This window comes from Ciconia boyciana, chromosome 25, assembly GCF_034638445.1.
Source record: "Ciconia boyciana chromosome 25, ASM3463844v1, whole genome shotgun sequence".
Taxonomy (NCBI): Eukaryota; Metazoa; Chordata; class Aves; order Ciconiiformes; family Ciconiidae; genus Ciconia; species Ciconia boyciana.
This window is the reverse complement of record NC_132958.1, coordinates 6,250,063-6,271,897: the sequence shown is the minus strand read 5'-3', so window position 1 is coordinate 6,271,897 and position 21,835 is coordinate 6,250,063. Positions and strand designations below refer to the sequence as shown.

The 21,835-nt window shown below is 39.9% G+C and overlaps 1 protein-coding gene across 2 annotated transcripts in view; it reads left to right on the top strand.

Moving 5' to 3' along the window:
- Positions 1-20,185, top strand: part of KAT6A (lysine acetyltransferase 6A) — a 49,820-nt gene extending 29,635 nt beyond the window's left edge. For both annotated transcript variants that reach the window (XM_072846129.1, XM_072846127.1), the window contains exons 10-18: positions 2,246-2,361; positions 4,609-4,750; positions 5,193-5,354; positions 6,279-6,372; positions 7,697-7,928; positions 9,033-9,243; positions 10,317-11,009; positions 11,826-12,141; positions 17,561-20,185. In XM_072846129.1, coding sequence (XP_072702230.1) covers positions 2,246-2,361; positions 4,609-4,750; positions 5,193-5,354; positions 6,279-6,372; positions 7,697-7,928; positions 9,033-9,243; positions 10,317-11,009; positions 11,826-12,141; positions 17,561-20,148 — 4,554 coding nt within the window. In that variant the 3' untranslated portion in view covers positions 20,149-20,185. The remainder of the gene's footprint in view (positions 1-2,245; positions 2,362-4,608; positions 4,751-5,192; positions 5,355-6,278; positions 6,373-7,696; positions 7,929-9,032; positions 9,244-10,316; positions 11,010-11,825; positions 12,142-17,560) is intronic.
- Positions 20,186-21,835: the final 1,650 nt, after the last annotated feature.

Genomic DNA, 21,835 nt, shown 5'->3' with positions numbered 1-21,835 from the left:
GAAGATCTGAAATGAAATCTATGGAAATACACTCAGAATAGAGAAAACAGTAATCTCCAAACATCTGCTTAGAAAAAGGAGCAAGTTTTGTATAGATTCCCCCCCACCCCCTGCTGTGTGGGGAAAATACTTGTTGTAGATTAAATACGTTAAATGTAAGGTGACTAGTTGGTTGGTTTTGGTGAGGAAAGGGTTGACCAGAGTTGTGATGCAGCTGATACAAGGACCCTGTGCGTATACACGGAGCTAACTGCCTCGCCAAAGAAAATGGAAATACAGAGTGACCTATCACAGGCTTTTGAGTGAGCTGAGGAAAAGATACTGCATATTAAATGCTCAAGAAGAAAGTCATTCAGAGCTATCTGCAGCTAGCATAGAGGCTGAAGCAGTAGTCTGCTCTTGAAGGCTTTCTTCTAATGGCTGTGATGTGGAAACAGCTGTATGGGAGCTGGGTCTCTACGCTTGTGTTGGGCGCTCATTTGGAGGAGGGGTTTGGTGCTGAAAAGGCACAAGTGCAGGACGCATTGTTGCAGGTGCATCTTACTCTGTTTTCCTTAAGACTTGTCAGATGCCTATGATAACCGTGTTTATTATTGACCTATTGTACTGGGCGATAATAGTGATTCCTTTGAAACTACAGTGCAGGAAGTGCTTAACTATAGATTATCATAGCTATAAAGAGCGGCCTTCATGAACTGCTCTTTTGGTGATTTGTTCTGCCAAGGAGTGAAATTCTTGTGTTGCACGCAACCTTGTATCAGTTACCAAAAATGCAGAGATTGTGCTTTCCTGTCCTCATGGAATCCTCACAAATAGCAAAAGCTTTTAGCACCCAAGGTTGTGCTTATTTAATAGTATTGTCTTAATTCTTTTTCTTAAATACCAGGGAGTTTGTTCCTATTAAATCTGTCTTGTGAGTTGAAGTAAGACAAATTTACTCTCTTACCTAGTTTCCATCCTAGTAGGTAGCCTAAGATGAAAGAAGAAGCCTAAGGAATAAATCCATAAACTTGGGGGGAGGGGAATAATTAGGTGGTTGTGGATCATATGCAGGTATTAAGCTCTAAGACCTTATTTGGCTGACTACTGGAATATTCTGTTTATCTTCTGAGTAAGAATAGAAAGAAACATGAATCAGTTACTGATGGCTCTATTTGGAGCTCTTGGATTAAATATTTTCATAGGAGATTACTGTCCTTGTTCATCTAGATAGAGCTCCTTAAAATGTGTATGCCTAGGATTAGATTGTGAGGTGTCTTCTGCCTCCACCAGTCCCACTTAGGAAACTTAGAAAAATGCTAATTTTGAATATTAGCCTTTCAAACTCTAAACCATTGTCATGGGTATAGCTGATTCACTCTGCTAGCATAAATTTAAGTATAGGTAATTCACTGGTACTCTTCACATTAGTTTCTGACCTCTTGCATGAAGCATGGTCTCATTTATTAACAGCTTTGCAGTCCAGGTGGTTCATAGGATAATGCAAGACCAGTGGGAATATTTGGATTTCTAATTGTGTGAGTGACAGTCTTTTGAGAGAAAATCTTAATGAATTGACAAAACATTAGTTTTCTTTGAAAGCAGAGCATTTAGTTCCCGTATTTTTAGTTCCCATAAAATATACAGTTGCTATCAGAGAGACAGGGGAAATAAAGGTTGTGTAAGTAATTTTAAAATATTGTATTTTCTATTTTTTTTCCTTCTAATAAATAATTTGAGGTTTTTCTTTAAGTCTTCTGCACCCTGCAGGTAGCCGTACCCTGAATACTGTTTTGGTAGATACTACATTCACAGTAGTACATATAGTCTCGGAGCTGGGAAGACACCGATGTGTTAGGTTAGATATTTGAGTATTCTAGATCTTAACCTCAGGAGCAGTTTATGTGTTTCTGTTCTGGGCTATTGAAATAACAAGAAAGGAAGTAGCGACGGGACTGAAAAAAGATTGTATTAAATTTTGCTGTGTACTAATTTGTATTTAAAACTACGACATGCAACAGTGTGAAAGGTAGTGGAGGTATGTGGTATGATAATGCTTACTAATTCATCCTTTTTGTGAATCACATGCTTGCTTGAAGTGTGACTGGTACTGGTTTTTAGTGTCAGAAAGCAACATCTGCATCTTCCTAATTCTCTGTGAGTTCAAGTATGATGGACTGTGTAGATGAGAATGTTTTAATTTATTTCAGCTTAGAAGTCTTTCACTTGGAAATTCATGAAAACTTCTTTTTTCCCCCTTGCATAGAAAGTAGGGGTGACTGGGCCTCCTGATCCACAAGTCCGATGCCCTTCTGTCATCGAATTTGGCAAGTATGAAATCCAGACCTGGTACTCCTCCCCATATCCACAGGAATACTCGAGGTATGACTGAACATTCTTCTCCTTTGTTCTGCTTCAGTGTTTATGGGAAAGCAGGCGTAGAAATCTTAAGAAGATTCTATCTGAATGTAGGACAGAAGCAAAGTACGCATAATCCAGATACTTTTCATGGTAGTTAATAGACATCCTAAGATCTTTTTAGGCTGAGGCAAAAAGTTGATAAGCTCTCTGCAACAACCTGTATATGCTGTGAGCATTCGAACTGCCACAGGAATATATGATTAGATGAATTCCCAAAGAACTGACATATTCCACACTCTGAGGAGGGAGCAACCTCAGCTAAATGACCTGATACTGGGCTGTTATTAAGCATCTAAGTGATTAGAGTATCTGATTCTCAGAGTACATTGGTTCTTTACATGTGTAATCATAGAATGGTTTGGGTTGGAACAGACCTTTAAAGACCACCTAGTTCAACCCCCCTGCTGTGGGCAGGGACATCTTTCACTAGATCAGGTTGCTCGTAACCCCATGCAGCCTGACCTTGAACACTTACAATGATGGGGCATCTGCAGTTTCTCTGGGCAACCTGTTCCAGTGTCTGACCACCCTTATCGTAAAAAATGTCTTCCTTCTGTCCAATCTAAATCTACCCTCTTTCAGTTTAAAACCATTGCCCCTTGTACCATCTCTACAGGCCCTGGTAAAAAGTGTCTCTTAGTCTTTCTTGTAAGCCCCCTTTGTATATTGAAACGCCACAGTAAGGTCTCCCCAGAGCCTTCTCTTCTGCAGGCTGAGCAACCCCGACTCTCTCAGCCTTTCCTTACAGGAGAGGTGTTCCAGCCCTTGGATCATTTTTGTGGCTGTCCTCTGGACTCATTCTAACAGGTCCATGTCTTGTGCTGAGGACCCCAGAGCTGGACACAGTACTGCAGGTGGAGTCTCACAAGAGTGGAGTAGAGGGGGAGAATCCCCTCCCTCGACCTGCTGGCCATGCTTCTTTGGATGCAGCCCAGGACACGGTTGGCTTTCTGGGCTCCAAGTGCACATTGCCAGCTCATGTCCAGTTTTTCATCCAGCAGTATCTCCAAGTCCTTCTCCGCAGGGCTGCCTGTGTAGCCATTCATCACCCATAATCCATTCATCCCCCAGCCAGTATTGATACTGGGGATTGCCCAGACCCAGGTGCAGGACCTTACGCTTTGCCTTGTTGAACTTCACGAGGTTCGCATGGGCCCACCCCTCCAGCCTGTCAAGGTCCCTCTGGATGCCATCCCTTCCCTCTAGCAAATCAACTGTAGCATTCCTCATGATAAAAAATAATAAATTTGTTTAGGGAGTAGGATGTTAACTGTGTATTAAATGATTTGATTAGAAATGCTGTATACTATCTATGGGAGTTGAAAGAGAAAAATAAATAGAAATTTCACAGGAATTACTTTGTATTATTTTTATGCTGTATGTAGTTCCGCACAGCTAAAGAAGAAATGATTAATGTTACATGTTTTGGCATCTGAAAGATCGTTCTGCTGTGATGTACATATAGTTGTTTTGATGTTCTCTTGCTTAAGAATTTGCAAACTGTCTAAACTGCAAAGTCTCTGAACTTATTCAGAAAGAGGAATAACTTCTAAAGGCCATAGCTAGAGAGAGAAAATTAAACTCTTTATTCTACCATTTAATAACAGCATGTGGTCTGTCATGAGGAATTATTCTAGCTCTGCTAAAGGCATTGAAGGTAACTGAAATTAGCATCCCTGCCCAAGCTAGAGTATTTAAATGGAATTAAATCACAACAATATCGGGACACTTGCATTCAAATTGTTCATGTCAATGTAGTATGTAAAATGGTTTTAAAGCAAACAGATAGATGGTGTTGTGACCCATTGCTCAGGGGTACACACAGCTGTCTGTTACGAGGCGGGAAGGAAGAGAATAGGAACTATTTATCTAATCCGTCCTAGCGTCACTAGTGCAAAACTGGGGGGTTTTTGCTATTTTTTTCTAGGATTTTAGTTGATGCATGTATTTCTTCTGACATAACTTAATAATGCAAAAGTAATTATGCAGGATATTAAGTACTTTTTTTTTTTTTAATATGCATTTGTTACAGAATGAGTAAGTGCCATGACTTTAAGTATGGTAAGGTGTTTTTGGCCTGATTAGCACATATGCAAGGTCAGTATATACTGAATTTGTTTTCATCAAGTTCTCTATCTGCAGGAGTGAGGAATTCTATACAAAAGCCTGTATCTTCAGCCTTTGATCTTTCTTTTTCTTTGCTTACAGGCTACCCAAGTTGTACCTTTGTGAATTCTGTCTAAAGTATATGAAGAGCAGAACTATTCTCCAACAGCATATGAAAAAATGTGGCTGGTTTCATCCTCCAGCCAATGAAATTTATAGAAAAAACAACATTTCAGTCTTTGAGGTAAGTTAGAAAACTAAGCCACTCACTTTTATCTATAAAATATGGTCTTCAGCACCCAATTGTGTGATAAGTTTCCCATAGCCCTAAAGATCTTCATTCTTGAAGCACTCGGTTGCTAAGAGTGAAGAACTACAAGCAAGCAGCGGGAGCTGACCTCATGTGTAGATTATTCATCCATAAAACATATGAGAAGGCTCGTTTTGTAAAAACACTTTCTCATTTTAGGAAAATGAATCTTAAGTTCTCTCTTAAGCTAATGAATGTAACAGTGACTTGGCCACAGCCTTTATGCTGTGGAAGTTTAAGTCCTTTGAGACGCTGCCTGTGACAGAGAAGTCTTCCTCTCATGTTAGACATTTCAGACATACAGGGATACCCAGATGAAGCGTGTCCTTGCATGACAGCAAATGGAGTGACAAAAACTTTTCCTCATTTCTGTAAGGTTGATGGCAATGTCAGCACTATCTACTGCCAGAATTTGTGCTTGTTAGCCAAACTCTTCCTGGACCATAAGACTCTCTATTACGATGTGGAGCCATTTCTTTTCTACGTGCTGACACAGAATGATGTCAAGGGCTGTCACCTTGTTGGCTACTTTTCCAAGGCAAGTATTTGAGTACTTCAGACTTGGAACTGCATTTGTTATGGTGAGAAATGCTGCTTCAGAGTCTTTAAATTGTAATTTAGGCCCTTGCATTTTATATAATACATTGTGCAATACAGGTATAGACATCTGTTGCAACCAGATTTTATTTATGTTACATTCAGAGACCACCAACTACACCAACTTGTAATGTTGAATAGCATATGTTCTCTAAGGAACTTGTACTGCAGCTAGTAGCTCAAAAAACCCCCACTCTTCAAATGACTTCCTACTCTTGGTGGTGATGGGTAGTACTGTTTGTGAGATGAACATTGTTACCAAGTAGATCTATCTCATCTTTCCTTCTGTAAATGCATTGTTTTCCAAACAAGTTTGGCAATTTTGCACCTCATTTCAAACCTTTTATTTTTTTGACAGAACAGGGCCAAGATTTCAGATAGGCCTTTTCTTAAGGTTTTTATCTGTAATCATTTTACTTATTTAAAAAGAGCTTGAAGCTTTTCTTTTCAGTCTTCAGAACAGCAGACTTGAGATTGGATTTTAGTATGTTGTGGTTATAACGTTTAAAGATTCACTGGAATAGTGCAGTCTTTTTCAGTGAATTTAGCTGCCTTCAGATTTATGCTTTGAACTTTATCTGCTGTGCAGCCCATGTTCTTTACTGCATTGTATCTAAGCAGAAGTGGTAGTTATATCAAGGTTTAATTATTTTTGTTTTTCTGAACTGAAATGATGGTAATAGAGTTTTAATATTATTCTCTCTTGTAAAGTCTTTCCTTGGCTCATGTACATTGTTGTTCCTAAGAAACTTTGACTGTGGCTTTCTATCTCAGTTTTTGCTATAGAAGTAATTAGGGACTTGTATAGAACAACTTCTACTATTTCTCACTGGTCTTTTTTAATTTACTGCTTTTTTTCCAACAGGAAAAACACTGCCAACAGAAGTACAATGTTTCCTGTATAATGATTCTTCCACAATACCAGCGTAAGGGCTATGGCAGGTTCCTAATTGACTTCAGTAAGGAACTTTTTCTTCACTTCTTTTAGTCTTTGTCTTTTCATATTTTAAAGAAAGGCTTAACTGTGGAAGAGGATATTTTTCAAATTAAAAAACGTCCGAGGACAAAAGATTCTAAAGCTTACAAAATAATCTGAACTTCACAATTTACTCTTATTGTTGGAAAGCTTCAATTTTAAAGACAAATTGATCATTTTTCCCCTAATTCTCATGTTTCCTGTGTAGCAGCTTACAGTGGAAACTATCGGCATGTGTCAGTATAGTGTTTTTAGCAGAAGCTTACCTTGCGCATGTAGTTCTTTCTACAGAAAGCCAACCCTAAAACTGCACAGTTTGTTGAAACCTTCAGCAGCTCGATCAAGTGAATGAGTGTCTTAAGCAAAACGTAGTCATAGTTACGTTTTAATGTAGCTTTGAGGGCAACAAAACCAGACATACTTAGGCTCTGAATATTCAAACAATTCTCAGATTCATACATAGATCTCAGCAAGTTCACAGGGAAACTTGCCACTGTAACTATATCTCTCTCATTATGCTGAGTGCAATCTAATATAGCCCTCCCTGTGAACATGCTAATTTTGGAGTTAATGTCCAGAGGAAAATCCCTACTGGTATAATTATATTAGAATTATTTTGCTGGTAAATATCCTTGTGTAGATAAGTTGTTGTTCTTCTGAAAACATTGGTGAAACAAAGGAACTCGATGTATCTTGAGAAATCAACATGTGTGGGCTATATTAGAGCAGCAGTGAGAAGATGCGTTTGTCAGCTGGTTCCCCCCTCTCCCCTTTGTCATACTGGGGAGGGTATAACCTCTCGGTCTTTACTGAACCTGTGCAGTGTATCACAGTCTTTAATTAATTAAGTCTCTGCAGCTAGAGCTTGGTACTCTCCAGTATGGCCCTGAAGTTTGACAGTAGAGAATTTTCAAGAAAATTGTTTGCCATATTAGTTTTAAATTGCTAAAATATGTTTTCCCTCTGTCATCTTCAAAATTGCTATTGCAGTTGGAAGATACTCAGCAGACTGTGTACTTCAGGCTTATTATAGTTTCTAGGTAGGCAACTGCTGCCATCTCGTGGCATTGCCCATAGCCAAAGTCTGAGTGCAACGTAGTTTAGAAATCTCATACTCTATCATTGAATAACAGGAGTTTAAAAAAAAAAAAATCAGCCAGACCACTCAGTGTATCCTTCAAAATTATAATCTATGTCTTGTAGGCAGCATTCAGCTACTTTCTGGAAAAATGCCTTTGTAGAATTGGGGTAGAAACAGAAGCTATATATGCTAATTTTTTTAAATTTTTTTTCTTGTATATCTTTAGGCTATTTGCTTTCAAAGCGTGAGGGTCAAGCAGGATCACCAGAGAAGCCCCTGTCAGACCTGGGGCGCCTCTCATATATGGCTTATTGGAAAAGTGTAATATTGGAGTGCCTTTATCATCAACGTGACAAGCAATTAAGCATCAAGAAATTGAGTAAGCTGACTGGAATCTGCCCTCAAGATATCACTTCCACTCTACATCACTTACGAATGCTTGACTTCCGTAGTGATCAGTGAGTACAGGAGTCCTGTTGTATTTCCAAATAGCTTCAGATGTATTTGAATGACATTTAATGGTGTTTGGAGACAAGTCACATCTAATAAGCTTGATTTTTATTTAAGACTTAAGTGTCCAAATACTGTCTGTAGAGATTTATGATGCTCACGTGCGATGTAAGAATTGTTCAGTTCCAAAGCTGGATCAGATTTGCAGCTGTGAGAGAAAGCAAGCTGGTCTCTTGGCCATGTTCTCTTGGGGTCCCTCAGCTTAATCAGTCTAACATACTCGCAAAACAGAGCAAAGAACAGCAACTTCCCTTCTCTAGAGAGAAATCTGTTCATTTTTCCAGTCACTGAGCAGGCAGTTGTTTTCCCCCCTTTTCTCCGTACCTCAAAGATGCCATTAACTGTATGGATTAACATGGGATGCTTGAACAGTGGGATGGATCACTGGGAGAAATGAGGAGTGTGGGTATAGAATAGAGGTAGTCTGCTTGCCCAGCTGAGCGTACAAGTCAAGTGAAATACTGGGAATTATTCTTGATTCAGACCATAGCAGTTTTGGGAGTGGGGTTGTATTCTGTGTTGGTTTTTGTTAAACTTGGAACTTATTTGGAAAACTTGAAGTTATCTGAGAACAGTTTTATGTCCTTGTTTCACAGTGTACTTTAATCACCGATATTACTCCCAGCCCCCTGATTAAAATCCACTCTGGTAGTGGGACTGTAACTTTTTAAAGCAGTCCTTTTACTACCATTCAGTATCCTTCACCTTATGTTGCCTGTTCCCCAAATGTCATACCCCTTGTCCATTTAACACATAATAGAAGTGATACTCCGCAAGTGATACTCTGCAGCTGAACGTTATCCATGGAAGGATAATGGCTTCACCATTAACAAGAAGTGGAAAGAATTTAACAACATTTTCTCAGTTTTAAGATGCTTTCTCTGGTAGTCTGACGGTAATGCAAATTGTACAATTTTAATGAGCTTTCTGTCCTGTCTGAAGTTACTCATGGCAGCACTGATTGAGAGTACACAGATTTTTCTGTAATATCTGTTTCACATGACATGTACAATATGTAGCCTGTTGTTGATCAGAGTATTATTACTGTTTAGATTTGTGATCATTCGTCGGGAGAAACTTATCCAGGAACATATGGCAAAGCTCAGAACTAATGTCCGACCTATAGATGTGGATGCAGAATGTCTGCGTTGGACACCTGTTATAGTTTCCAACTCAGTTGTCTCTGAAGATGAAGAAGAGGAGACAGAGGATGGGGAAAATGAAGAGCAACAACAGCAGAAAGAAAAGGATCCAGAGACCAGTGTAAGAGTGAATCTGTTACTTCTGTGTGGCATATAGTTTACATTCGGTGCTTTTGCAGGCAATGCTAACAAGGCTTGGGCAGGCTATGCCAGGCTTGGGCATTTGGCATAATCGTAAAAACCAATGCAGTCATGATTAGTTCAGGTAGCGTTATAGTTTCAGATTAGAAACTAAAAATAGGGAAAACATTGAGGCATAGTCTAGAGAAAGGTTAAAGACTATCTCTGAAAAGAGTAAAAAGGCTCTTTCTACCCTTAATGATTTGGGGGGGGGAGAGAGTGAGTGGGAGGTGGTATTAGAAAAACAAAAAAAACCCCAAACAAAAACAACAACCAAAAAACCCCAACAACGACAAAAAAACAACCAAACAAAAAACCTGCCTCCCACTCTCAAGCAACCTGGTCTCTCATCAAATTATTTAAATGGATTTAGGTTTGAAGGACCCAGCATTTCTATAAGTGACAAATAGCATAAATGGAAATGAATCAACAAAAACTTTTAACATTTTTCACCAAAGGTTTTTGCTGTGTACTTTTGCAAAACCACTAATTGCTTTATAATTACTGCCCACAGAGCAGTGAAGGTTTCTGAAGTCTAGGCTGCTGTCCTTGAAGGGTTGCACTCTCACATCAGGTGATGAGCACAGAGCAGAATACTAAGAGGCAAATTATGCGCTGTTACTGTATTTACATTAAACTAATTGTGCATTTTAATGGAAAAATAGCTTCAAGTTTGTCTCACTTTTTTTTCTTGAAAATTACACAAATACCGTGTGTTTTGAATGTAGCAAGATGATGTTTGCATTCCAGCAGGCCACTGGATGGCTGCTGCTGACCAAAGTCACTTATTGGGAAGCTAATTGAGGTACATTAACACCTGGGAGGAAAGGAGTAGCAGTTAGCACTATTACAATCTCGTAAAGGTCAATTCTTTTGTTATTCTCAGATTCTTAAAAGTCATTCTTGTTAAACTTTTCTGACTTCTTGCTCAAAAGCTTTTGTGGAATTGAATTCAGGATTGACACACATGCTTAAATAGGAAGTGTGAAATCTATTTGTTTTTATTTGAATCAGATGGTAAAATCTGTGTCGTGGGAGAAGAAAGAGCAAGAGCCTTACTCACCTACAGAGAGTGAAAAAAAGCCAGACATTGTTGCTCCAGCCAATTCTGCACGGCCAAACAAGCACATTTTTCCCTTGGATAGTCTTCCTGCAAACAGTCAGCCATCACGAAGAGGTCGATGGAACCGCAAGGGCAAAAAACTTCGTGAGCCCTTTTGTGAGAATGAGCCAATATTGCCCATTGAGGACAAAACAGCAGTTCCCAGTGGGCGATGCAGTGAATGTGAGGAGAAATCAGCAGCCTCACGAGGCCGGTGCAGTGACTGTGAGGAGAAGTCGGCGGCCTTGCAAGGAAGATGCGGTGAATGTGAGGAGAAGTCTCCAGCCCCAAGAGGCCGGTATGCTGAAGATGAGGAAAAATCTGCAGTTTCCCAGGGACAGTATGGCAAAGGTGAAAAATCTGCAATTCCCCGTCGGCGGTACAGCGAAGGTATGGAGAGGTGGAGAGGGCAGTTGAAAAGGAATACGGAGCCACTGAAGTGTAGATTCCCAGAGGACTGTGACAGATTACCCCACCACTACAGCGATAGTGATAGGGCACTTCTGAGGTGTTTTAGTGAGAGTAGTGAAGAGGAAGATGATGAGCCTCTGAGTCCTCGATCAAGCTCTCCACCTGTTCTCACCAAGCCAACATTAAAACGAAAGGTGTGTGCCTTATTTCTTGTTGTCTCTGACTATATCATGCCGTCTGTTTTGTCAGTATGCTGGTGCTTTCTGAAGGATTGTGCAATTCATGAGGTATGTATTAAGCGTACAGGTAGCATCTGCTCAGTGTGCCAGAACTCTGTCTGGAGGGTGCCTTCTGCTGTCTTTTTGTAGTGGTGTGTTTTGTTGAATCAGAGGCAGGTTTTTTTTTTTAATTCTAACTTCTGCCTTGTGCTTTTGATTTTTCCACCTTGGTTATTAAAGCTTTACTCAGTCAGACAAAATAGAAACAGATATGGTCCTACTTCCAAAAGAAGCTTGCAAAACACAAATGCTATCTAAACAACTAAAATCAGAGCATAAAGTCTCTGGAATGGTTTACCACTGAGATGGGAATGCTGTCAACATGACCAAGAAAATTCTCTCTTCATGGGATGCTGCACTAAAAGTTCTCTTCTATATTATCATCATCATTGCGGCTTATTCTAAACTATTCACATCTGTGTTGCAGTGTCTCTGAACTTTCAGCTGTTAGGGATGGGCCGTTAGCTTCAGCTGTTTAAATGGTTTATACTATTACACAAATGTCAATCTAGCAATCTTCATGGAAGCCAGTTGTCTTGCATTGTATTTGACATCCGTCTAACTTGAAGATAGGCGCTGGTCAGTATTTCTAGTGAAGTCTGGATTCCAGAAGGGAGCCCTCTGGTCCTGCTTAGACTGTTTAACTCTGCTGTTCATGTTTTCTGTTCATGAGTGTTTTATTTCTACTGCACATGATAAAATGTCTTCTCTTCTCCCACCTTCCACTTTCAGAAACCAATCCTTCATCGGAAGAGGCGAGTCCGCAAGCGTAAGCACCACAACAGCAGTGTTGTCACTGAAACGATCTCGGAGACCACAGAAGTGCTGGATGAACCATTTGAGGACTCGGACTCTGAACGACCTATGCCCCGATTAGAGCCTACATTTGAGATTGAGGAGGAGGAAGAGGAGGAGGAGGATGAAGAGGAGGAGAATGAACTTTTGCCCAGTGGGTACTTTCGACACTTAGCCCCAACAGACACACTCAGGCATAGACCCTCTTCTAAGAGGAAGTCCAAAGATGAGGACGAGTCTGATGACACTAATGGTATGTTTGGTGGTATGCTGTTGAAAGTTTGATATAGCTAGTGTGTCAGAGAGTGTCAGACGATGCTAGCTTATGACGTAACAACCTGCTTACCTTGTCTTGTAACTTCTAGCTAAAATGTAGGGTTAGGCATAAATTACCAGTCAAACCAGCCTCAAACATTTCCAAGTCTTATGAAAATATGGTGCATGCTTGTAACTATTTTATTAGCAATGACCTGATCACAGGGTATCCTTTTGGTTCAGCTTTCCTAGTGGAACTGGTATCTGTGATTGTGGAAAAACCTATGCAGCAGGGTCGCTTACAGAAATAAAACAGAAATGAATTGGAGAGCCCTCAGTTTTCCGTAACGAAGAGAAATAATAAATTGTCTCTTTTGAGATCCTGTTCTTCATCACATTGCATGTCCTGCCTCTCAGCTCCTCATATCTCCTTAAAGTTCTCTGAACCTTCAGTTCATAAAATAAACTTATTTGGTTGGAACTGGTTACTTAGAGCGCACTGACAATTCAAAAGAAACATTTGTCATTCAGATGCTCCATTAGTAATCTTCATTATGGCTGTTGCATGTTCCATTCTCTTGATGGTCTACATAGTGCAAGGCAGTCAGCCAAATAAAAACAAAGAACTGTGTGAAAGAGAAGTATGGTGCCATTATCCCACAATAAAAAATCGTTACTGGAACGAACTCATTAATTTATGGCTTTCAATTAGCCTGTGGTTAGCAGAGGAGAATTTTTCTTTAAAAGTACTTAAATACTGAAAGCATCAATATGATTATAGCCATGTATACTATCCATTTAGCATTGGTTACCCTTAAATCCTTATAGCAGTATATAACTATGTAAACATAGTGCAAACATGTGTCGATGCAGCATTAAATTTGCTTAGTGGGAATATAAGCACAGTCAGCATTTTTTTTTTTAAATTCTACTGTGATCAGGTTACTCATGAAATACATTTTTATGGTACTCCAGCACCATTAATAAGACTATAGAGGTGGGAGAAGATCTGTTAGATAAGTGGTTTTCAGTCTTTTTCATTTGTGCTCTTCTGAATGTTTTCTGGTGGAGATGCAGATCCCTTTAGAGATTCCACACACATATATTGCTTTATAAAATACATCAGTGATTTTTAACCATCTTTTGCAGACTACAAATAGTCCATAGAGTGCCCAGGGATCAAAAATGGTATTTGGAAAGCCACTGTTTTAACTCATACCCATTATATACTACAATGATAAATTTCTTGCTTGCCTACTTTATAAATACTTTCTTACTCTCCACTTGTAATTTAGTGCTTTCTGTTCCCTTGTGTCACTTCTGTTGCCTTTTTTTTTTCTGAACTTCTGCTAATTTGTCAGAACTTCTGAAGTAATAAAGTAGTAAGCACACTATTTTTTAGGGTATTGCTGCTCCTGACATCAAACAGTATCTGTTGGCTGCTTATGCCTTTAATGCAGGTGCCCTTGCATATATACATAGTAAAATTGTAATGATCTTAGAGAAAATACAATGTACTTTCAATTACCCAAACATGTTAGCCCATGGGGATAATCAGTCATCATAAACAGCTGGCCTTTTTTAATAAAGAATTAAGCTGTGGGGAGGGGGGCAGCACTGCCTTGTGACAATTCAGAAATATCATATTGCAGTCAGTAATAGTTGGTTCAGATTTAGACTATTTTAATCATAACTATGAGTTAGGAATGTTTATAAGAGGCTTAGATTTTTTGGAAGTTTTCCTATCACTACAGAAACCTGCTTGTAACTTATTTTCTTTTATTTTTTAAATTTTCTGACTAAGGGTGGTTTGGATTAGATTTTTCTCTGAGAAATTAATCTCTAGCTGAGGCAATGCATTGAAAGTGTTTTATGATTTTCCTGAAATGTAACGTTGCAGTCTCTTAAATTTGGTGTCTGATGAGAATTAGAATTGGTTATGATTGCTGTCAGGGCTACAGTGAGAATGGATAGTGTGGTGATTTGAGGCCAGTATTTAATGAGGGTTAGGCATTCTGGAAGACAGAGTGTGTTCTGTAGTGTAGAAAACAAATAAAGCTTGTCTCTCTATATTCTACCAATTCTGTGCAACTTGATTAGTGTTGTGTGGGGGAAGATGGAGCTCTGTAATAGCCTGGGCTGTATTATTTTGCTTTTCCTCGTTCTACCTGCAAGTTTTACTGTGAATGTGAGTACTGTAAGGATCTTCTGTTCAAGCTTGCGTGCACGCTGACGTTTAACTAAGTGCAACTGAATGAGCACATGCATATGTTTCTCAGTATCCTAAAAAATGATGCACGTAAAATCTTGACTGGTCATCAAATCCATATTTTTTTGCGAAGACGGTGTCAAGTGTGTATGGTAAAAATCATAGAATCACAGTCCCTTGAGGCTGGAAAGGACCTCTAGAGGTCATCTTGTCTAGTTCCACTGCTTAAGCAAGGCCACCAAGAGCTAGTTGCTCAGGTCCATGTCCAGATGGCTTTTGAGTATCTCCAAGGGGGAAGACTCCATAACCCCTCTGAGCTGCCTGTTCCAGTGCTCAGTCACAGTAAAGAAGTGTTTCCTCATGCTCAGATGGAACCTCCTGTGCTTCAGTTTGTGCCCATTGCTTCTGGTCCTGGCACTGGGCACCACTGAAAAGAGCCTGGCTCCATCTTCTTTACACCCTCCCTTAAGATATTTGTACACATTGATAAGATCCTCCCTGAGCTTTCTATTCTCTAGTCCTAGCTCTCTCAGCCTTTCCTCATAGAGATGCTTCAGTCTCTTAGGCATCTTAGTGGCCCTTTGCTGGGCTTTCTCCAGTAACTCCATGTCTGTCTTGTACTGGGGAGCCCAGACTGGACACCTTTAATATTTTGCAGGACACCTAAATTATTATAAGGGAAGCCTGCCATCATAAGATCATTTACTTCTTTTTTTTTTTTTTTTTTTTTTTTTTTTTTTACATTCCTAAAAGTATTAAATCCATGACAGTACAGATAAAGCAAAGGGTCTTTACCTAAGAGGTGGTAAATCTTAATCCTCTGTAGTAGATAGGAAATGTGAAAGAAGGGGAAGAGAAATAGCAATTTCATTTATTTATTTATTTATTTATTTAAGAGGTGGATTTTTTTTTTTGGAAGGGCTTAAGTGTTAATGCTTTAACAAATACTATGAAAGTAGCATTTCCTTCTTCCTGCCCAATGATATGCTGACTGTGGCAGATCCTTTCTTTCCTTTATTCACATTCCAAATATTTGTTTTATGGATGACTTAAAGGAGTTGTTGAATTTTGAATTCAGTATTTGTTTTAAATTCATTTTTTAATACCCAGAATTTTTTCAGAATGCTTCTCATCAGAGATACTTAGAGTAAATGCCTGTCTGAGCAAAGGGCAAGAGTAACTCAGCTGACCTATAGTTAGGTTTTAAGAAGCGTTTGTGAACTACTAGGAGCACATTATTTAGTTTTACCATCATTGCAACACTGTGGACTTAAAACAGGTCTTCTTGGGAAATTCACAGCGTGGAATCAATAACATTTTTAAGACGGTAGAAAGGGCAGAAATGTGAATAAATGTACTCTGAATACTGGGGGAAAATTGATCGTACATCCATATAGTGGGATGACCAACCTAATTACAGGCCCATCGTTGGGCCTTTCATCCTGATGACATTCAGGATGTCGTGTGACATTCATCCTAAATTAATAGTAGGATGATTGGCTTATTACTCAGTAGAAAGTCCAGGGAGGGTTATTTGCTCAATACAGATGAACACTGGTATGTGAAAAATGTATTTGTCAGACAATGATATATTTTTACAAGACTACAGCTTGGTTAATAAGGGTAATTGATGTTACCTACTTAGTGTTTTGAGAGGTATTTGACTTAATCAAAACCATTTGCTTAAGCTGAAATGTTACAGAATCAAGCTAATACATATTAAATAAATCAAGCTGCAAACAAGGCGTAATTAAGCAGCTTTGTTATTAGTGGGGTGCAAGGCAGTTGGACTAGATGATCGTTGTAGGTCCCTTCCAACAGAACTATTCTATTCTAAGGGAGATTGGTCTGGGTCGTCTGTTTGTCTGTACTGCTATTTTATGGGTAGATTAAAAAATAATGTAGCAGCTGACAGAAAAAGAGGTGATTTGGTAAATGAAATGAAGGGCAATTCACTGACAGTCTATGAGAGAGTATTTGAAGGTCATGTCCAGTAATTAGCATGGTTTTCTAGCTCAAAGCCAAAGAGATTCAGATGATCCTTAAAGATATGAACAGGGGAATCTCAAGTGGAGTAGAGACATTTTGTCATCTCTTTATTTAGCTTTGTTGAAACTATTACAGCCATCTTTACTCAGTTATTCACACTTGATAAGAGTATTGATAAACTGGAATAGTTCAAAGAACAGTCGTGGGCTGATTAAGACACTAGAACAAATGTCCTATAATGATAGATTCAAAGAAAGCAGAGGCAAAAGAGTGACTTGATAAATTTACACATTACTTAGGTGAGAACTGTTATTTGGTAAGAGAGATTTTCTGCCTAGCAGATAAAAGGAAAACTAATACAAAAGCAGATTAAGTAAATTCAGTATCCGAAGACAGAAATTCAGATGGTAAAGTGTGAATATCAACTAGTGTCAATGATTAACTGTTGCAGTAGTTTACCAACAGTTGTGTAAAATGTCACTGACTATCCTAGTTGACAGGTTCAAACCAAAATTAATTTAGGGAATGCCTTACAGTATTCAGTAAATTCTCAGTAAATTATTCACATTCCTTTCTGGCTGTATAAGCTCTGAACCTATTCTAGTGTTTGAAAAGTCACTGAAATGCAAAACTTGCTTCATCAAATAAATGTCAGATGAGAGAGAAATTCAGCTTCCTTTTAATGATTTCTCAGATTAAAAAGAAAAAATTAGCCAAATTCAGTCATCTGGGTATTTCTATTGGCATGAAATACCAAAGAATAAGCATAAGCCAAGAAAAAAGTGGAAATATTTCCTTTCTTCAGCAGATGCACAAAATACAGATCTAAATGTAAACATGCTTTTCTTGCAACTTCATGTGTTCCCCTAAACTGGAACATTTTCATTTGTGAACATATTGTATAAATAAAATTTGTAAAGGATGGAGTCTTTCCAGGACTTTATCGTATAGTCTAGTGTTTAATTTGAGTTGTGTATTAAAGGCTCAGAGCTTTGACCATGCAAAATCTTGAAAGCATTGGTGTTCTTTGAAAATGTAATGTGCAATGTGATTGCTAATGCGCAGACCTTGATCCTTCTTGTTACCCTTCACAATAAATCTATAAGCTAGTATTGATATATAAAGTTGATAAACATGATGGGAATGCTTGGGAAAGCTTCCATGAATGCTCAGGTCAAACAAAAATGTTTGAACAGTATCTTTCAATTTGTGTTTTCAGGTAACCCAACTTTGAAACCATTATCTATGCTGAGAAAATGTGAAGCAAAGGATTCTTCACTTGAGCCAGATACTTCTACACCCATGAAAAAGAAGAAGGGATGGCCAAAAGGGAAAAGCCGAAAACCAGTCCACTGGAAGAAAAGACCTGGTCGAAAACCAGGTTTTAAACTGAACCGGGAAAAGGTGCCACCATCAGTTCAGGATGAAGGAGTTGATGCAGTGGTAGCTAATTCAAAACCAGGCCGTAAGCCCAAAATTTCAGATAAAGAAGAAAGTGTTGAGCAGAAAGAAGAGCTGCCTCTTAGTGAGGAAAGGAAAGAGGAAGATGTGAATATGGAAGCAGAAGAGGTAGGAGAGGGAGAAGAGGAAGATATAGCCAGCAGTGAATTAAGAGCAGTTTCTCCTGTGGACAGCAACAGCAGTCCAGTGCCAGAAGTAAAAGAGCCTGAGATAGAAGAGGAGGTAGAGGAGAAGCCACGGGTTTTAGAAGAGCAAAGGCAATCAGAAGAAGAACAGCAAGAACTAGACGAACCTGAGCATGAGCATGAGGAAGAAGAAGAAGTTGCAGTAGTGACAAATCAAAATGAAGATCATGATGCTGATGACGAAGATGACGGTCATCTGGAGTCTGTGAAGAAAAAAGAATTGGAGGAACAGCCTGTTAGAGAAGGGGTGAAGGAGGAGCCTCAGGTGCAAGAATGTTTTTTAGAAACAAGCATACCAAGCAGTAGAGAAGATGCAAAAGAAAAAGATGAAGCAGAGGCAGATTCTGAGGAAGAGCAGGTTTCCAATGAGACATCGGTGGGCTCGGAGCACGTCCCTGGGTCTGAAGATGATCACGAAGAAGAGCAAAGTAATAAAGAAGGGTTAATTGAATTAAAGGAAGAGGAGGAGATTCCTCATAGTGAACTAGATCTTGAAACTGTTCAAGCAGTCCAGTCCTTGACACAGGAGGAAAGCAATGAGCATGATGTAGCTTACCAGGACTGTGAAGAAACTCTTGCAGCTTGTCAGACTTTGCAGAGTTACACCCAGACTGAGGAGGATCCTCAGATATCAATGGTTGAAGATTGCCAGGCCTCAGAACACAACAGTCCAATATCCTCTGTTCAGTCCCACCCCAGCCAGTCTGTACGTTCTGTCAGCAGCCCAAATGTGCCTGCTCTGGAGAGCAGTTACACCCAGATAAGTCCTGAACAAGGATCCCTGTCCGCACCCTCTATGCAGAACATGGAGACCAGCCCCATGATGGATGTGCCTTCAGTATCGGACCACTCTCAGCAGGTGGTGGATAGTGGCTTCAGTGACCTTGGCAGCATTGAGAGCACTACAGAGAATTATGAAAACCCCAGCAGCTATGACTCCACTATGGGAGGCAGCATTTGTGGAAATAATTCTTCCCAGAGCAGCTGTTCATATGGAGGACTGTCCTCTTCTAGCAGCCTCACTCAGAACAGTTGTGTTGTCACTCAGCAAATGGCAAACATTGGCAGCAGTTGCAGCATGATGCAGCAAAACACTGTCCAGCCTGCAGCAAACTGCAATATCAAGTCACCTCAGAGCTGTGTAGTAGAAAGGCCTCCAAGTAACCAGCAACCAACAACGCAGCCACAGCAGCAACAGCCTCAGTCACAGCAGCCGCAGCCCCCACCTCCACCCCAGCAGCAACCTCCGCTGTCTCAGTGTAGCATGAACAACAGCTTCACCCCAGCACCCATGATCATGGAAATACCTGAATCAGGAAGCACTGGTAACATAAGTATCTATGAGAGGATTCCAGGGGATTTTGGTGCTGGGAGCTATTCACAACCATCAGCCACATTCAGTTTAGCCAAGTTGCAGCAGCTGACAAACACCATTATGGACCCTCATGCCATGCCTTATAGCCATTCTCCTGCTGTGACTTCCTATGCAACCAGCGTTTCTCTGTCCAACACAGGATTGGCTCAGCTCGCTCCCTCTCATCCGCTAGCAGGCACTCCACAAGCACAAGCCACTATGACACCCCCACCAAACCTGGCGTCCACCACCATGAACCTCACGTCACCTCTGCTTCAGTGTAATATGTCTGCTACCAATATTGGTATTCCACATACACAGAGGTTGCAGGGGCAAATGCCAGTCAAGGGGCATATTTCCATTCGCTCTAAATCAGCACCACTGCCCTCTGCAACTGCACACCAGCAGCAGCTCTATGGCCGCAGCCCACCCGCAGTTGCCATGCAGGCTGGTCCTCGTACGTTAGCTGTTCAACGGGGTATGAACATGGGAGTCAACCTAATGCCAACCACCCCTTACAATGTTAATTCCATGAATATGAACACCCTGAATGCCATGAACAGCTACAGAATGACACAGCCTATGATGAACAGCAGTTACCATAGTAACCCTGCCTACATGAACCAGACAGCACAGTATCCTATGCAGATGCAGATGGGAATGATGGGGAGCCAGGCCTATACCCAGCAGCCTATGCAGCCAAACCCTCATGGAAACATGATGTACACTGGCCCCTCCCATCACAGCTACATGAATGCTGCTGGGGTGCCCAAGCAGTCTCTCAATGGACCATACATGAGAAGATGAGCAAGATGAACTTGCATCCTAAAAACTGAAATATATATAAATAAAGGAACCTTTTATACTGACGAACCAGAGAAAATGGACCTTTTTCCAGTTAAAATATTGCTGTAGATTTAGAGGGATTTTCTTTGGTTTATTTTATTTTTTAGGAAGCCTGGTCTTTATTTTTTGGATTTTTTTTTTTGTTTTGCGTTTTTGTTTTCTTCACAATCCTGAAACATTTTACAGCTAAAATCATTTACAGGTGTTTTTTAGAGGGGAAAACATGCACAAAATCGTTTCATAATTTAAAAAGAGCCTTACTTTGCTGACAATGTGGACAGAATATGTGTAACAGTGAAATCATCTTTCTAAATTTTTGTTTTCAAATGTATGTCCTTCTCCCTCCCCTGTGCCCCTCTGTACGCAGTTTCTAGTGCTGCAGTCACGTAAAATGTTTGACGTCTCAAAGAATAAGAACCTTTCCCTCTAAACCCTACCTAGCATTTCCTACTTCTAGCAGGAGGCACTTATTGGGAGACTTGGAAGGGGACACAGAGGATAAATGAAGCTCATTATTTCTGCAAGTCAGGAAAAATTTTTAATCTTTAATTTTCCCTGACTCCCTCGCCCTCAGTAAAATTTGGAGTTACGTGTAAACAATAAACTATTCACATTGGTGTTTTTGTAGATGAGTTAATTGAAATTGTATGTTTCATGCTGAAAATATAATGTAACTTTAAAATGATCCCATTCACCACCTAGACATGCATGTGCACACACATGTGCATGCATGCACACATGTTCTGTCACTGAACTACTGGAAGCATCTCAAGAGAGAACTGTTTGTATCCCTTATGCAGTCGTGAGGAGGATAGGGTGGTTCATGGTCCATTAGGACAAGAAAACGGCTGCAGGCTCTTCTGGTGAACAGCAAGTCAGCCACAACTCTGAGATCCCAAACTCTGCTTTAGCATGTACTTCAAAATGATGAGGGTCTTGGTTCTGAGCCTTTGCGTCGGGCTGAGCTCAAAAGCAGCTGTTTCCAGTGGTCTGCCTCTTAATCTCTTTACTTGGGTAATCTTGGAAGATAAGTGTACTTTTTAAGTGACTTGACGAGAACCCTGTGGTGTCCTTGTCACTCTTCCATTCCCGGTATGTGGTAGGAAGTTGCTGAACATGCCGCTCTCTAGGGGAGTCAGTGATGTTTTCCCTGATTCTCCCACTATGTTCGAGACCCGTTTTATAGGAATAGCCACACTTTTGATCTAGTGTGGGAAAAGAAGGGAACCGGCCTGTTTTATAGGAGTGAAACAGTCCAAACACCATCGTAGGATGCAGGCGGCAGGATTATTACTGCATAATCCAATTTACATTCGTTTTGGCTACACTGCTGGCATGTCACCCAATACAAAAAGGGACACCCTTTAATGTAAAGTTCTTTTTTTATTGTATATGAAGTAGAAATACAGACACATTAATAAGACTAATTTCTTTTGTTTTTAAACCAAAAGAGTCTAAAAGAAAGTTGGGGTTTCTTCAGATGCACTAAAATGGACTTTCCTCCAATAACTGCTAACCATAAAAAGCAGGATTCAAAGGACTTCCACTTTTTATTTCTGTTTAGTTTTGAGCATGTACAAGGCTGTGTAGGATCCCATTTCTCTGTATATACTATTCCAGTTCCAAATAACCCATGTAGAAAGCGCAC